Source organism: Clytia hemisphaerica, unplaced genomic scaffold, assembly GCF_902728285.1.
Source record: "Clytia hemisphaerica strain Z4C2 unplaced genomic scaffold, Clytia hemisphaerica genome assembly, whole genome shotgun sequence".
Taxonomy (NCBI): Eukaryota; Metazoa; Cnidaria; class Hydrozoa; order Leptothecata; family Clytiidae; genus Clytia; species Clytia hemisphaerica.
Window position 1 is genome coordinate 117,332 of NW_027104380.1, and position 18,488 is coordinate 135,819.

General features: G+C 34.9%; 2 protein-coding genes across 2 annotated transcripts; both read left to right on the forward strand.

Moving 5' to 3' along the window:
• The first annotated feature begins 2,539 nt into the window (after positions 1-2,539).
• LOC136819121 (rabenosyn-5-like) lies at positions 2,540-9,188 on the forward strand. The gene is made up of 10 exons (XM_067075291.1): positions 2,540-2,584; positions 3,240-3,552; positions 3,847-3,947; positions 4,257-4,320; positions 4,740-4,901; positions 5,639-5,756; positions 5,974-6,031; positions 6,131-6,201; positions 7,427-7,513; positions 7,819-9,188. The coding sequence occupies exons 2-10, from the start codon at positions 3,294-3,296 to the stop codon at positions 8,600-8,602; spliced, it is 1,704 nt and encodes a 567-aa protein (XP_066931392.1). The 5' UTR covers positions 2,540-2,584; positions 3,240-3,293; the 3' UTR covers positions 8,603-9,188.
• A 548-nt stretch (positions 9,189-9,736) lies between these two features.
• LOC136819128 (probable imidazolonepropionase) lies at positions 9,737-17,667 on the forward strand. Its single transcript, XM_067075297.1, has 9 exons — positions 9,737-10,051; positions 10,612-10,676; positions 11,061-11,171; positions 11,933-12,105; positions 13,734-13,959; positions 14,526-14,688; positions 15,491-15,546; positions 16,649-16,809; positions 17,044-17,667. Exons 1-9 carry the CDS (start codon positions 9,796-9,798, stop codon positions 17,135-17,137), a joined length of 1,305 nt encoding a protein of 434 aa, XP_066931398.1. The 5' UTR covers positions 9,737-9,795; the 3' UTR covers positions 17,138-17,667.
• The last annotated feature ends 821 nt before the right edge of the window (positions 17,668-18,488 follow it).

The following is an 18,488-nucleotide window of genomic DNA, read 5'->3' on the forward strand; positions in this document are numbered from 1 at the left end:
TTAAGAGCTGCCTCTTTATCATGGATTGTATATAGAATACGGAACTCAAAAATGGTAGATAAGTTGCGAAATAGATTTTTACCTAAACAAGCAGGGATTCCAAACAAGCACAACCAGCGCATAGATAGAGTCATCTCACCTTTTGTTTGTCTCACCCATCAACGTATTAAAGTATTTACAACCTGGTAAGAATACTCTTCTTCTATCTGTGTGTTCATTATCAAGATATTTTTTGAAAATTTACTCTTTTTCACAGTTTTTATTAAGTTGAAAGTTGGTTCGATATTTACGTTTGACTAAAAGTTAAGACTTGTCACTTGGACTTGAACACGTTTGATATTTATTTGATATTCTGAAATTTGGTTTTTGAAGTTCCTGTGATTAATTTTGGAAGTGGAAACTATTTGAAGCCAATAGTTTATTATAAAAGCCAATAGAGTTTATTTTTAACAGCTTATTCAAAAGGTTTTATCTATAAATATTTTTAAAAGACAAGATAGATAAAGAATAAATTAGTAAACCTTTTTAAGATCTGTAAAAAGCTCTCTACTCCCAAATAGTTCTAGAATAAACCCTGAAAATCCCAAGATAATTGATAAATATTAAATCTTTATAGAAAGATTGAAAATGAAAATTCACGAAGAAAATACAAACCTTAAGCAAAGAAATTGCCTTTATAGCTCATTTTCCCATGAAAAATAGAAAAACTTTTGGATATTTGAGTTCCCCAAACATTGTAGAATCTTTTTGTACACATGGCAAAAGAAAAAGAAATAAAATTAAAAACTTAAAATCAACTGAATTCTTTCAATAATCATATACATAAAAAAACACATTGTGATAAATAACGAGATTGCTCACGAGAATTTTTAACCCGCGCGAGCAAACCCGCGCCTGTATCAATCATTTTTTTAGCTGCTTTTCTTTTCACTTGTGGTTCTGAAAAAAAGTGATGATAATAAAAAAAGACGAAAGTCGATTTTTTTAGTTGAAAGTTTTGGAATACTGGATTTTCAAGAGAAGGGAAAGTCATGACTTTTGACTCTCCCCACCCGCTAACCAACCTGATCTATTTTGAAATACAGTACTTGACGACTTGAGTCAAACTGCACTGAGGTGGCACCACTTAGAAAATGTTTTTTTCTTAAAAATGTAACGGCCACTTAGAAAATGTTTTTTTCTTAAAAATATAATGGGGATTTTCAAAAATACCAATAAGAGCTCATAAAACCAGAAAAAGTTTGGTCAATGCTGAAAAAATAACGCAAACTCCAACGCACCGTATAATAGGATTCGAACTCTCAAAAATGACTTTCACAAACCCTCCAGCCCAACACCTTATCCATCGTATCCACTTGGCCACTGAAGATTTATAAAAAATTGGACAATGATAAAAGATACAATATCTTTATTTTCCATGACCTGTATAATTTTATTTACCCTGTCAAGGTATTAACTTCTTCAAATGATTTTAGATCATTTCCAACATGCGGGAGCCGCCGTTATCTGGCACCCGATGTAGAAATTTTCTTCCGACACGCTAAAGCTCTGAAGGTCGGGAAAATTTTCAAGTATATTGGCCCGCTCCTTTAGAGCTTTAGCGTGGGCGGCCGCCAATACGCCATCGGAATATCAGATAAGAGCCGTCGATTCTCAGGGGATGGGATTTACAGGACTCTTTAGTGGAACTGCTGCAAACGGGCTGTAAACCCTGAATTTTCATCTGGGGGGAGTTAGTTAGGACACTCTCCAGTCTCATTAGAGTCTCAAAAGACTGAGGAGAGGAGCTTTTTCTTGCATACAGTACCCATTTACAGCAGACAGAACTCACAGAGCGCAGAATGCAGGTCAAAAAATTCCCGTGAGCAATCTCGTTATTTATCAAAAAGTAAAAAAACGTCCTTTCGCCATTTTGTTTTTTTTAAATGTGAAGTCGGAACTTCTTGTCACGTGACAAATGAATTTTCAAATTATTAGCTTGGGCTTCGCAAGGCTAAGTTTTTAAGGCAATGTTTTTGGTTTTTCTGAAGCACATAAGATAGAGGAAGACCTACTGAAAAGGGGAAATTAGGGGAACAATTCTATCAAAAGTTATTGGCAAAGAAAGTCACCTTTTGAGGTCAAAATTATGGTTTTTCTTGCATAACCTTTAATTGCAGTACCCCCTTCTTATTCCGGTTTGACAACAGGTAGTCAAGTACATCAGAAACATACGGGAATGTTTACACATGGACAGGATAAGTTTCCACGAAGCCCCAGCAAGGACAAAAGTTGGATTTGGCTGAAAATGACTGAAATTGTGATCTTTGATATATTTTTTGGGTAAAAGCTATGGTAATTCTGTTTGGCTATATGAAAAGCTTATTTATTCCTTGTCAAGATACTTTTTATTTGAGATTGATTGCTTTACCAAACAAAAAGATATTAAAATGTCTTGACAGGCCATTTTGTCATTTTTGTGTCATTTTGGTCAGCTGAACGGATTGACGCATTTCTATTGTTTTGTCTTTTGTGACACGTGTGTCGGAAATCTTGTGTTGTCCCCCCTGTTACAGACAAATTCTGGAATGGCCCAATAGACAAGGTATATTGGCATTACACAAAGTTATGGTAGGGAAGACTATCTAAATCTACAAATTCATTTTAAAAGCTCCAATTAACGATAAGGAAAGGAAATTTCTGGAAGCCTCATTTATTGCTACTATGGGACCATCATTAAACAACCAAATAGAAACAAAACAATTACAACTTTTTAGAAATGGCATCACTTGATTTACTCCACGGAATAAAATAAAATTTTATTACCCATTATGTTTTTTAACGAATTTTTTATCAAGCGCTTATTAATGACTTTTTTATTTGTAGATAATTAGGCAATTTTTTTCAACATTTTAGATACAAATTTGTGATTTTTTACCATTCTTGTATACTGATGATGGCGTAAGCCGAAAAGCTTCTATTTTTATGTAGTGAAATAAATTTTGATTTTTTACAAATTCATTGTTCACTGAGAAAAATTTTCAGTTAATCCTTCTTTTTTAATGAACAATTTAGGTGCTACTCATCAAAAAGATTCCTGCATAAAAATTGAAACTTAAATCTATGCATAGCTATTATCATGGAAAGTATTTGGAAAATTCAAGTCAAAGTTGTCAACAGTGATTCTATCCCAAGATATGGTCATCCAAAGTTCCAATTTTTTTTTTGGCTTAAAAAAATAAATTTCAAATATTTTCCAGAAAATCAAAGATAAATGAAACATGATGTAAAAATTGAAAGAATAACAAAAAGTGATGACTGAAGAAATAAAGGAAGGATTTTTGTGTCCGATATGCTTGAAAGATTTGCAATCACCCACCAACTTATCAAAACACTTTGAAGAATTTCATCAAGAAGATGGAGCAGTGTTGCAACAGTTACGAAGTGTATTTGGTAAACAACCAGCTGGGAAATCTGGACCAAACCAACCAGCAAAGAATGATGTTGTTGTTTCGAATGGTACACCAGCCACTGGTGGCATTGATGTTGAATTGTGGGAAACACAGATAACTGGTAATTGTAAAAGTCACAGACATATTCCTTTACACACTACGATAAGTTATTATTACAGAATTAATTTGAAATTGTTCTATGTAGCTGTTCAATCTGCAGTCTATTTTGTTTTCTGCTTTACATCAGAGTTTCGTGTGTTTCAATTTCAAAACATTTGAATTCCATGGCTGGCAACCAGAAAAGAAATCTTGAGACTGGTATAATGGGAGGCCCAATCCAATCAAATATTTAGAAATAGTGATAATAGTTTGGTATACTGGTCAATAAAAACATTTTTATGATTACTTTTTGTAGGAACTATCTTACCACACACAAATACTTTCAGAGACCGAAGAAAAGAGACCATTGAAAGACGTGTAGTTGAAACAAATCAGCTGATCATCAGATTGGGAAAGGTATTTCATTGTTGAATTAATTAGGAAAATTCATATCGTCAGCCCCCCCTGCTGGTTGGATGGGGGTTGCACCCTAAATTTTTCCCAAAAATGGAGGGGGCTGGAAGAACACCACTTTTTTGGGGGGAGCTAAAATCTCATCACTTAACGTGGGGGCTAAAATAATTCAGCTTAATAGTTTCAACTTTTTGAAAGTGTCTGGGGTGGGGCCTAGATATGCTTATAAGTGCAATGCTTATAAAAAACATGTAGTGAATTGAAAGTTTCATGAAATCTTCACAAGCTTCATAAGATTTATTATTTTCATAGCTAATAACAAGTGGCATTTATAACTCTGATTCCAAACTGTCAAGTGTCATGAAAGCACGTAAAAGTAAGATTAATATATTTTTTCACTTGCTCATTTCTGTTTGTTGCAGTTTCAAAGTTTTCTCTTGTTTTCAGTAACAATAAGAAATTGATTTTGTGATTTTGCTTCCACATTTGGCCCATCATTGGGCCTTTCATTACCATGTCGCTGACGCGGTGCTAATGTCTCCATTTTTGAAGAAGCAGCACTTTGTTAACTCAAGCTCATTTTTGAAGAAACAGCGTCTTCTGGTGCCAAGTTTACACATTGCAAACAAACATTCGATTCATACTGCTTCACCTTCTTGTTTTTAATGTTGAACTCTAAAAAACTTTTTAGCTTGATACTGTTTAAAATAATCGACGTTTTCGATACATATATTGACAGATGTAACAAAGTTTGGCTGTTTCTGTTCAGCTTTTTGTTGTATTTTTTATAATTAGACGTTGAGAAAACTTGTGTTCCATGGCAAGAAGACAAAGAAGTCAAATTTTGTCCAAGTTGTGAGAAGAAATTCACATTAACATTCAGAAGAACACATTGTCGATTATGTGGTCAGGTTTACTGTATAAACTGCATTGATTTCTTAGAGCCCAGCCTTGCTAGTAAGTATAAACAACAACAAGTTCCCTATTCTGTTCAATGAAAACTTGACATATTTCATATAGATTATCGAATATATACCTCTCAACTCTGGGCTCTATTATTGTGATTTGATTCATGGGTGTTACCAAGCACTTCTTCTTATCGTCATCCTCCTAAAATTGAGTGTTATTAAAATTTAATAATAAAACATGTCAGGCTGGATTACATTTTGTGAATTTTTTTCCAGCCAGGATTTTGTTTTTATTGCACTTTCACCCTGATATTATCGGTGGTTTTATTGGGTTTTTGCTGTATTTTCTGCTTTTTGCTCATTCTCATAAAATTGAGTATGGTAATTTGTAATGAGGCTCTTGGATAAAACCCTGTAGAATAAAATTTTAGGCGTGTGGTCAATCACACTCCTAAAACCTTAATTTTAGTAATTTAGGCGTGTGATAAGGAGTGCTATGCACAACTTTCAGTTGTGAAACTTACTTTATGGTATGTGATTGATCGCACTCCTCAGACATTTTAGGTGTGTGTGGAGGTGTGCGCGTGCTATTGCACGCTTCAAATGATGTAGATTTGGAAGATAGAGAGATAGTCGTATAATATCATCTCATTCCAACACTCTTCTTTATAGTTGGGAATTTGAATGACCTGATTCTGATGGACACATCTCGTTTTTTTCGGATGAATAGGAAAATATCTTATGTCAGTCAGTGATTTTAACCTTCTATATTCCTATTTTCTTTAGACAGCGTGATAGCATTGACGCATGGTAAAGGTGCTTCTTCACAAATGATGTTGAAAGAGACAAAAGATCCAGAGGATGGCTTGAAAACATGCATCAGATGCTTAAACTTACTCGAAAGGTTATTTGTTGTGGATTTTTTGAATAATTATCTAAAGCCAATAATTATGTTCATTTGTATTATTGTATTCACAATCAACACCAAAAATATTAAATCAAATATGAAAATTCACAGCAAAAAAAGCCTTTAAAATTGAAGTTTTGTTTGAAAATCAATTTTTAACTGTCAAACTTGGTTATTTTTTAACACTTTTTCTTTTATTATTTTCTTATTGCAGGCAAAATAAAGTGTTCCAAGATAAAACAGCCAATGAACTTTTAGTGAAGTCATATGAGGTAAGACCATACTTTAAATTTTTTATAATATTTCCTTCTGGCCATAGTCAGTTAATTCTACAATTATAAAGCTATTTTTTTCTCTTTATTGTTTTACAGCGAATGAAATCGGCAATGCAAAATGCAGACTTGATTCAACCAAAGTTTCTCAAGATGGCTGACTCTGTCAAGTATTTTATCTTTTTCTGTTATACTAATTATTATGTCCAAAAAATACTTACTTGGATGCTTCATATAAAAAGAATTCTCATTTAATAAAGTTGATGCTGATGAATAATATAAACTTCATTGGAAAAATCATTTAAGCTGGATTATTATTGAAATTATAAGTAGCATGGTTTTTTAAGATTTTCTCCTTTTTGGTTGTACTGTATTGTAGTTATACGATAGGCTATATATTTTTATGATTTAGAAAACTTTTAGGATAGGAAACTGTGGGAAACTCTGGGAAACTTTGTAAAAAAGACAAGCAGGGCTGCAAATAAGCGTCGGTCATCGGTCAATGTCCGACTGAAAAAAGGAATAAACCATTAACTTGAGAGTTGAAAATAGATCTCTTACACCTCTGTCTCTTACTTAGCCTATTCTTTTAATACTCGCTTCCTTTGTAGCTTTCAGGGTGTTTCTAAGTTTTTTACTTTTATCGAATTGCTTTCTTCATTACTTTCTTTGTTTCTAAGATCACTTTTATCAACCCGCTTTCTTTGTAACTTTTAAGGGTGTTTCTAAAATTACTTTTGTCAACTTGCTTTCTTCCTAACCTTCTTTGTTTCTAAGATCACTTTTATCAATTTGCTTTCTTTGTAACTTTCAAGAGTGTTTCTAAGATCACTTTTATCAATTCGCTTTCTTCGTAAATTTCAAGGGTGTTTCAAAGTTAACTTTTATCGATTCGCTTTCTTCGTAACCTTCAAGAGTGTTTCAAAGTTAACTTTTATCGACTCGCTTTCTTTATAATTTTCAAAAGTGTTTCTAAAGATCACTTTTATCAATTCGCTTTCTTCGTAAATTTCAAGGGTTTTCAAGGGTGTTTCAAAGTTAACTTTTATCGACTCGTAACTTTCAAGAGTGTTTTTAAGACCACTTTTATCAACTTGCTTACTTCATAACTTTCAAGAGTGTTTCTAAGATCACTTTTATCGAATCAATTTCTCTGTTATATACAGTAACAAACTGTTCCGAGGTAACTTTTATTTTACCTACTCGCTTACTCCGTAACTTTCAAGACTGCATAATTATTAAAAATATATACACTGAATGACCGGCAGGATTTTGAGTTTGACCGACAGGATTTAATTTCTGTCGGACATGATGTCCGATTGACTAAAAATATTTATTTGCAGCCCTGGACAAGCAGTTGCTCTAATTATTTCATCAATTTTATTTTGTTTTTAGTGCAGGCGAAACAGAGTATAGCTTACAATTGGCAATGGAGACACGTCACAAACTTTTAAAACAGTATGAAACTATTGAGAGTCTCAGGTATTATTTATTATAATCCTCTCTTGTCAAAAGGCTGTTGTTTCATCAATGTGCTTGAAACATTCCATGAAGGCTTGAACACGAATTTTATCTTTTATTTCCAAACTGTAGCTGTGACATTAAGCAACACGAATAAAGCATCTCAGATACCAAGTTTTTGTCTTAAAATACCTTAAAGGGGAAAACATAGTCTGTTACCATCCTCTTGAAATTGACCAGAAAGAGTTTCCATTATTCCGTCACATTTCCCAGTCTAACTTTTCCTCCTAAAAGTAAACGTTCTTTGATGCTTTACTTTGTTTCAGTAAACACATACAACAGCTAGGCATTGGAACTAATAAAGAACCAGGACCCCGTGCGCGAAAGTTGCAAGCGTCAATCAGAGCTTTTGCATCAAGCTATCTAGCAGACAACATGTTTACGTTACCAGGGTTACCCTCCCAAGATAAATATGACGCCATGTTGAAAGAAAAAGAAAAACAACGTGAGAGAATGAAACAAGAAAAAATGCTACAAGCTGCTAAAAGTAAAGTTAGCAGCTTGAATCGTGGGAAAAACAATAATTTTGATAGCCTGGATTCCGGTCAACCAACTGGTAACCAGTCTAGAGATCCATCTGCAGAACGTTCAATTCCAAATGTACCAGACAATGCACATGTTGATTCAACGTCAGGTAGAACTTCAGTAACTGGACTTAATATAAGAGATCGTTTGAGTGGTAAACATAAAGAAAGACAGAAATTTATAGGTGATTCTACAGACCCTGATGGTGAATACCATCAAGGGGGACCCTCTACTAGTGGCCCTCGTATTAGAGACAGATTCAACAGAGCCATGAACGAGTTCGTTGATGATGTCAAACATACAACACACTCTGCGATTCAAGCTATTTCTATTTCCAAACCGACTGAGACGTCTTGGGGACCGGCTCAAGTTCAAGTTGATGATGACTCTGACCCCATACTTCAACAAATTCAAATTATTGAGAGTTATATTAAACAGGCTCGTGATGACGGACGTTGGGAAGAAGTGAAAATGTTTGAACAGAATTTACAAGAACTACACATGGTTCGCCAGGCTGATAGGTAGCCCTCCTGGGTTTCGATTTTTTGGTTTTATTACTGGTTCATGATATTAAGGGGAAGGTATGCACCAGCGGGAAACTTATATATTCTTATAGCTCCTGAAGAAATCATCTTCAGGTATGATTTTCTTTTCGCACACCTTTGATCATATTAACATCTATGACATTGATGTGTCATAAGGATTGGCACTTTTAGTTTTTAGTACAATCTTAATAATAGAAATTTATTTTTAAATAATCTGTTCATATTCCTCATCAAAGTCTATGATTAGAAAAGTCTACCTAAATAACCTAAAACGAGCTGTTATGACCCAAACCTTTTTCAATATACTTTTACCTTATCTATAGTAATAATTATTCTGTTTGTAAATTTCATATTCTTCCATTTTTTACCCAAGATTTTCTTTTCATATATTTTTTTATTCAGATTTTTATTTTTTCATTCTTTTGATTTTAGTGTTTTCGTTAGTTTAGTTGTTTTTCTTCCGATGATTTTTAATGAATTTCTAATGTTTTGTTTAGTTAATCCTAGAGATAAAAATTAAGAATGATATGCAATGATATTAAAAAAATGACCAAATAGTTATAATTTATATAATTTTTAAGTAGCCTTATTTTAGCCTTAAACCCACTAATTTTACCCTCCCCAAATGACAAAAAAAATATTTAAAGGTGGCAAAAAAACATAATTATAGCCCCCCTCCCTTATTTGTAACCTCCCTTTTTGATGGGTACCATTATTTTAATAATTTAGTAGGTTATTTCACGTTGAGATACCATAATAGAAATGTGTAATTACAGGTCCAATAGCTAAAGTAACAGCTAAGCATCCCCGAATTAAGGTGTTTAAAACGCTGTAACTTCTTTTTTCTTTTATAAAGCCCCTCCCTGTTTGTTAAAATATTTTCAACTGCAAAAGAAGAGTCGCTTATTTTGCTCTATAAATAGCTCTAAATTTTTTCATAATAACCTTATTCGGGGGGGGGGGGGCGGTATTTAAAGTTAAAATTTTCAACAGCCTGCAATTAGCCTCCCCTTGTTTATTAAACATCTGAGAGTTCTGCTACTGCATTCTACAACGCCAGTTTTTTTACCATCATTCCAGATACTGAAATTTACCTGTTTTTTTTTTACTCAGGAATAACAAAGATACTTTAACATCATAAAATAAAATATATCAATTAAATAAAAATTACTAATGAATCGCTTGATCATCCGCCATGCACGGCAAATTGTTCAAATATGTACCAACAGAGAACCCATGATATGCGATCCAAAACTCTTACAAAACGTGTCTGTGTTGGAGTGCAATGACGTCATCAAAGGATACTCCATCGTGGTAGATAGCAATGGAAATATAGCTGACGTAGGGAGTGATGATGTCATCGGAGAGAAATATAAAGATCATACATTTGAGAAAGATATCGATGCGACTGGAAAGTGTGTTTTGCCAGGTACAAATTTTTGTTGATAGTTTTTGGCCTCAAACATTTTCTCTTTTCGATACTTATGGGAAAACTTTTCCCACTTTAACACTTGACTTGCTTAAAATTCTGTCATCTCAGGCTCAATATTGTTTTTAAATTATTTTTATTTTTTGTTGTTTTTAAATCTCTCCCAAAACGATTTAATTTCGAGTATTATGGAAGAAATAGATTCATCGGGGATTTGATTTGGCGGATGATAAAGCCAAAAATACTTTTTGAAATGAACTAAAATTTTGTTCCAAGGCCTGAAATAGAATGGATTTGAGAGGAATAAACGAAAAGCGAAATACTCTTTATTTTGTAAGGGTTTCCTTGAAATTGGAAGATTGTCAAAATAAGTTAACTGGGGTGGTTCTGAGAGCCCAGACTTTGACGGTTCAGACTCCATAATACACAAAAATCTCATAGTTTGAACACTCTTCAGTATTAGAAAGCGAAGCCTCGGCAATCATTATATCGAAGAAATTAGAAATTAGAAATTAGTTTTTAGTGTTCATATTGTTTGTTATTGATTACATATTATTCAGGCTTTATTGATGGTCACACACACCCTGTTTGGACTGGTGACAGAGTTCACGAATTTGCTATGAAGGTAAAATTACTGAAGTTTGACCGAATCTGCCATTATTTTTCCTTGATGAAGTCGCGTAAAAATCACGAAAATTTCAACATAAGCAGTCGTTTTGTTTTCTGTCTTATCAATTTTCTGCTTCCACCTTTTTAAGTTTCTTTCATTTATAAGAATTTCGTCTGTGCATTATGCTGTCCCTCAGTTAAAAAATTTTCATAGCATAACTTGAGCAAATTACAAAAAATGCATGTAGGATAAGATATGCAACTTACTCCAAACATAATTTGAGGCTCTTACAACAGGCCCCAAAAAGTATTTTGCTAAGCACAGCGAGACTCATAAAAATTTACCCTACTATGCTTATAAAAAATGTATGAATGAAATTGTTCAGTTATTTTTCTACAGTTATCAGGTGCAACGTATATGGATATCCATAAAACAGGAGGAGGGATTGGTTTTACTGTACAGAATGTCCATCAAAGTTCCGAAGAAGAACTTTATCAAAGCTTCGTACAGGTATAATATAAAGCTTATACGTTTTTCTTCATAAATACAAAGTATATAGGAACATAAGTATTCGATGACCGAAATATTAAAAACAAGTTTTTAAAGGATTTGCAGGTTAATGGCTTTGCGGGCTTTAAAAGACCCAATACAGGAGAAATTGCACAAAATTATACACAGAACGATGAACGTAATAACGTTTTAAGAACATTCTCTGACTTCAAAATTAAAAAGAATATCGGAAGGCTTCACGAGAATGAAGAGGCAAGCCTTATCCCAAACTACAAACATTTTTCACCCAAAGATACTTTGAACTCTCCTGATTTCAACAAAGGTCTAAGCCTCTAGAGGGAGGCGAAAAACCCCGTATTTTGCTATTTTTTCACTCCAGCAGACAACCCTCTAAGGCCTTATTTTTTGGACCTACTCCGGTGGGGTGGAGGTCCTATAAATTAACCTGTGTTCGTTCGTTCGTCCGTTCGTCTGTTACCAACTTTTCTCAGGATTGAATTATAGGAATCTTTTGATTTTTGGTACAAAGGTGCAAAATGGTGGTGACCAAATTGTAGGTCCATAAAAGTATCACTTGTTACTTCCTAAAAGCTATTTTGAGCAATTCATCTTTTGAAAGCTGAAAATATTTTCAATAATAATCAATAAATGGGGGCGTCTGAAAGTTTTTCAAAAGTAATATAACCTGGGGAGACGTTTATTAGGTTGTTGTCACATTATTTCTATCAAAGAAAATCGATTCTTTCGCTATTTCTTTACAGCGTTTAAACTGCATGATAAAATGCGGAACGACCACTGTAGAAGCTAAAAGTGGTTATGGTCTCGATGCTCCAAACGAAATTAAGATGCTTCGTGTGATTCATCGAGCAAAAAAGGAGCTCAAAGAAACTATTGATATCTCATGCACTTATTGTGGAGCCCACTCTATTCCAAAGTAAGTTTTGATCTAGCGTGTTAGACTATTTATTGACAAGTTTTTCTTTTGATTTTTTTTGCTACTTTTACAAGATACGCTTACCTAGACTATTTTTTGAGAAGTTTTTCTTTTTAATTTTGTTCTGTTTTTGCTGTGCTCACCTTTTTTTAGTTCTGGTCCCGAAAGTGTTATCGTTCCTTAAAAACCACGACCAACTTTTGGGGGTTGTTGGTGAACTAGGCTACACGCGTCTCCTCTGATATGTTTTCATATAGGGGATGCATATCATGTATAAAATTTCTGTCCGAGAGTTTATGACATACCTTTGAATTTAATTATGGGTGACGTAAACTTAAACTTGATAAAGTATCACCTTGTAAAAGACCACAGATATCTTAAATGAAACACTAGCATAAAGCGACTTGATCTTTCCCAAGCTATAGTAGTTGAAGCAAAATAATCCGTCATCTTTACGAAAAGTAGACCACAGTAGACCACAGTTTGGCACTGGCATTTTAGGGCTACTTTTTTTTCTTTCTGTAAACAATCCTCCTATATTGTTGGATTATTGCAAATCGAGCTGACAATATGTTGCAAACATATTTTCAATATATTGCCGACATTCAGCAATATATCGTCAATATATTGTAGCCCTTTTGTTCAATTAAAACCAAACAACTAGCATGGCTCGCACCCCCCCCCCCCCCCCGCCTGAGCGGGGGGAGCTACACCTAAAATTTGCCATATAAGAGATGGGAGCTGATTGTTTTTCCTGACAGGCGGGGGGAGCTCTATCTTGGGGGGCCTGCATTAGTTTATGTAATTCTGGGGGCTAAATAACACTTCCTAAATATTTTTCTTTACTGTTGGTTTTTAATTTCTCTAAACCTTTATGTTTTCATGCAAAGTGTGAACCCTTTAAGTGCCAATGTCGTATATATCAGACATGGGCTATGTAGGAGGGCGAAGCCAAATTTGGCCCTGAGAAACTTGATTCTGTCCTCCAGCGAATTAGTTTGAAGTTTTCCCGCTCGGCACCTTTCTATCACTCAGACAGGTCCGCGCCTAAATCAGACGGCGCCGAAGGCGCCTAAAAGAAAGAGGAGACTCTAAGCTATCCAATGGACTATAAACGAGCTTCTAACTCCTTTTAGATCTGGAGATATAAGCCTTTAAAGTTTGAACTAGCGATTTTCTTTAAAAAAAACTTAGCAAAAAAATGACCGTGGCACTTAAAGGGTTAAAATGCAAAAATGAAGACATTCTATTGCATTCTCTAAAAGTGCACACACATGTAAATAGAGCTTTGTGAATGCCATAAAATTTTTCCCCTATACTGGGACCTAAAATTTTATCAGGCTGGGGGGACCTTGTTCTCAGGGGGGACCTAAATTTGGCGGGGGGACGTAGAACCCCAGTCGGAGCCATGACTAGCTTGCAGCGAAGTGGTGAGGCGAGAGAATGGTCTTAATTGATCAAACAGCCAGTACCGAACTGCGGTCTACTAATAAGGATGGCGCATTATTTTGCTTCCAGCCAGGGATTGTGTAGCTCTATCTAGTGTTTTGTATAAGATGTCTGTGGCAAAGCTGGGTAAAATAGTCAGTGCTCTCAAAAAAATAAAATAAACTTGATATCACCTGTAGAGGTAAAACCATGGAGGAAGCAACTGATGACGTCATCAACAATCAAATACCGCAAATTAGCGAGTTGGTTAAAAATGGCGAGTTGAGTGTCGACAATATTGATGTTTTCTGTGAGAAAGGTGTCTTTGACACTGATGCAACTCGCCGAATTTTGGAAGCAGGGAAAGCACATAATATGGCGATCAATTTCCATGGTGATGAATTGCACCCGATGCAGTCTGGAGAGGTATTTGCCATTTTAAAGTCTTTGTATAAAATCAGAGGTTAATAGCTGAGCCATGCGTTGGCAATACATTTATTAAGTTTTCAGTCATCGACACAAAAACGTCAAATTGTCTAACCTTTTCAATATTTCAGGAATTTTTTCGTTTAGTTTAAGGGGGGGGGGAGGTTAGAAAATTTTCGAGATTTTAATAAACGGGGGGACCTTATTGCCAGGGGGTTTGGAAATTGTACTTCTGAAAACCCATAAATAAGGTAAATATAGGCTAAAATCAGGCTATTTAGAGCAAAATAAGGGGCCTTGTCTTTGACAGCTGAAAATATTCTTGAAAATTAATAACCGAGGTAGGGTCCTAATAAGGTCCGGGGGTTGGGAAAATTTCGAAAAATTAACAAGTGGGGGGGGGGGGCGTTTATTTGGAACCTAAGAGTAATCATTTTTCGAATTCTGGTAGTAAATGTTGCTGCCTATCCAGCATACGTCTGAAGGAAATAAGTGGCTTCAAATCCTACATAGAGGTTTAGAAAGCTTTTGGCTATATCTTACTATTGATTTAAACTGCTTTATAGCTTGGAGCAGAGTTAGGTGCACGTGCTATCAGTCATTTAGAAGAAGTCAGTGACAAAGGAATCGTTGCCATGAGTGACAAGAAAGTTGCTGCTGTACTTCTACCTACAACCGCCTATATCCTTCGCTTACAACCACCTCCAGCTAGAAAAATGATTGATCAAGGTTCGTAGTTTTTTTATGTATTCTTCGAATAAGTTACTAAAGGCTAGAACATCAACTTTGACATTCAATATATTGAGAGTTTCATTATAAGGCTGATATGAAAAGAAGTTTCGTGTTTCATGCATTGATCTTTTTGTGTAACTATCCACAGACACGTGATTCGTACTTCCATCAGTGCGGCTCGGTTTAGCAAGCTTAGAATGCTGTTGTCGCCACAGTGCTCAAAACAATCGAGTGATGAACAGAGAAGTAGAGCTTGCTTGCTCCTTAAAGGGACATTAAAGTAGTAAAATGTAAACATTGCGCGAACCACGTGTCATTAAAAAGAACAATTAAAATCACGTGTCCAAAACAAACTTGTAAAACAATTGAACAATCAAAATTAGCCATATTTAGTTGGATCTTTTATTTTGACACGTGACATTTGTTTTGATTTTGTATCCGCTGCATACAGTTTGTTTACAAATTTCGCAAGTACTGTTATGTCCCTTAAAAAAAAAATAATTCAACAAATTCTACTTGACCTTAAAATAACTATAGAAATCTCAATACAAGGGTTGCAAAATTAAATCAATGCAGTCAAAACATGTAATTACTCGAAAAGGTTACTTGCTTTACAACTTACAGTTTTGATAACTTTATTAGTGTCAATAAATTCGAACCAATCAGAAATGTCATGTCACAAGCACATAAAAATTTCGAGTAAAAGCGTGACTTTAATTTTGCAACCTGTGTATTTCACAATTTTCAAATAGACTTAATCTCTTTTTCTTACTTGTTATAGCTTCATTTCTCATTGTAGGTGTTCCGGTTGCTTTAGGGTCAGATTTCAATCCGAACGCATTCTGCTATTCAATGGTATGTATATTCATAATTTTTAGACCATGTTCACACGTTACTGTTTCGTTTCGCTCCGGTATGATTTGTTACGGATCGAGTGTGTTCATATTGCTTTTGGAACGTCAAAAAAGAATACGTTACAAAGCAAAACGGATGGAAACGGTTTCGCTCCACTTTTTTCATCGGAACGGAACTGCTCCGTTTTCTTGCTCCTAAACGTTCCGAAACCAATATGAACACACTCGATCCGTTACGAAAATTAATCATACCAGAGCGAAACGGAACAGTGTGAACATGGTTTTAGACACGTTGATCTGTCTTCATTTTTTATCAAGCGAAGAAGGCGCGTATGTAGACTCAATGTCAATTGAATACTATACATGGTCGGGAAGTTCCAGCTCCGAGGTTGGGTTTTTTTTATTTTGGTCACGTGATCGTTTCGTATGTGCAGATTTCGGCGGGAAACGAGTTTGCTACTTCAGGACTGAGCAGAAAATAAAAACAAACTTCATTCTATCCTTGGAGATAAATCAAACATTAGATGGCTGAACACTTTGAAACTGCTGAGATAGTCGAAACTGACTTTGAATTTGATGTTTTGGATCTCGAAGAAGATATTTCCATATTTTTTGAGGTAGTAGAATCCAACCTCGGGCTCCGAACCAAGCTGACTTCCTGACCATGTATATTTTTAGTGACTATGGTAGACTGGAATCATTTATAATCCGTATAATACAGTAATATGGATGTTATATGGTAATACGATAACTGTTACGGGATAATACCAGTTTACATTATCTACAATTTAATCCTTCCTCTACATTTTGCTTATTTTTTACTATGTCTGCATCAGGCGTCCAGCATGCTACACGTTATTTTTTAAGAACAAACTATATAAGAACACCAAACTTCAATGGCCAAAATGTTAAGAACAAGTTAAGAACATGTTAAGGCTTCAAAAATGTTGGATGTTCTTATAAGAAAAAACGTGTAGCTTGGTGAGCGTGTGAATAAATCATGATTGATAAGTTTGACGTTATTCAATGCTACCATTTTGGTTGATAAAAGGACTGCTATACTCGCGCCCGACCCTCAAATTTTTTTCAATTTTCTTCTTCAGCCAACAGTCATGCATTTAGCATGTTGTCTTCTGCGCATGTCCATGACGGAAGCATTGATTGGCGCAACATTAAACTCTGCTTACAGTGTTGGGCTGTCTGAAACACATGGATCCATTGAAGTTGGAAAAGTCGGTGATCTTGTGATTGTTGATGCCCCAAGGTAACGAAAATCTAGTGGTTATAATAGGAAGCCAGAGGAAACTCTGGTGGAGGCTCGTAGCTATTCTGTCGTGCAAATCGATTGTCAATCTTGAGTATAGGGGTGAAAGACTAATCGAACCATCTAGTAGCTGGTCTCCTCCGAAGTTTTCTTAGACTACATAATATATTTAGTCCATGTAAAATGGGGCACTTACCTAGACCTTACTACATATCCGCATGGTTTTCTTTTCAGGTGGGAACATATTATATATCAGTTCGCTGCGCATGATCAAACAATTGATTACGTCATCAAGAGGGGTATAGTGTCATACCACAAACGTTCGTAAGAATCAAATTTTATATTATTATTTGCTGGAACCTCCTAAGATGTTAAAACAATGGAGTCCCTAAGGACCCAGCACTTTATGGGACCCTGAATGACGGTGACTCTTACTATGATATCAATTTCTTTTTTGGAATTGCACAGCCGGAAAGCTTAAGTAAAATCCTTAATTCTACAATAGTGTAGATGCCTTTTCTTTGCAAGGTACAAAGGATTTTTACCTGCATAATAACGTGGTGTCCTTGAAAGCGTCTTAAACGCCTTTAAGGTCGTCTATCCCTCAGAAAGTTTTTCCTGTTCTACTTTTTACTTACTTTGCACATTGAACTACTATAAACGCTACTGCAATTTTTATAATGCCGCCCAAAAAAGAAGCAACTTTTTGAAAGCAATTTTTAGAAACTTATAGATTTGAATTTTGATAGAATTTTTATTATATTTATAGCATTCATTAAAAATAAAAAGTCATGGTGTGTATAGAAAATTAGCTAAGAATTTTTATTCACAAAAGAAATCTTTACAATTTATCAAATGACATACAAAAGGTATTATTTCCATTTGGCAGTTATCCCGGCCATGGCCTACTGTATTTTAAAAATTTATCGCGACTTTTTAATCTCATACGATTTAAAACTTTTTGAAGTATTTTTAGTGAAATTTTGATGTATTAGAATCATGTTAATAAAAGGACATTTTGCTAACTCCCCTGTAAAAATAAGTTAATAAACCAATAAAGTGGATTGAAACATGGCAGGTAGGCTTTGTAAGTATTTTACCAAGCTCGATTATCAGAATTCATTTGTCTGATTGAGTTTGTACATTTGTCAACTTCGCCTCCCAAAAATGCGGGAGAGCTCCAAGTCGGAAAAATTTTCCCCGATAATCCAATTTTTCAAAATTGGGAAATCGGGGAAATTTTCTCGTAAAATTCGATTTTATTGGAAATTTTTCGGGAAATTGGGGAATTTTTCGTTCCGATCTTTCAAAATCCAGAAATTTCGCCGTTTGGTTTTTCCAAAATCGGAAAATTTTTGGAAATGCGGGAGATGCGGGAGAAAATCCCAAAAATGCGGAAGATTTAGCAGAATTTTCTTCACGCGGGAGAAATCGTTGACATGCTACATCGTATACAAAACAAGTCACAGTAGATTTCTCTTTAAAGAGTTCTTTCGAGATTTCATATACTAGAAGAGCCCATCGTAAAGGCCGGTCTCCACTTGCGCGCGCTTCGATTGCACTTTTTCGAACAAAGCTTCCACGCTATTGGTCAAAAGAAAAATGAAGCAACTCCATTGGTGCGATCTGACGTAACGGTTAAAAAAAGTTGAAATGTGTTAAACTTTTTTTTCCAGCGC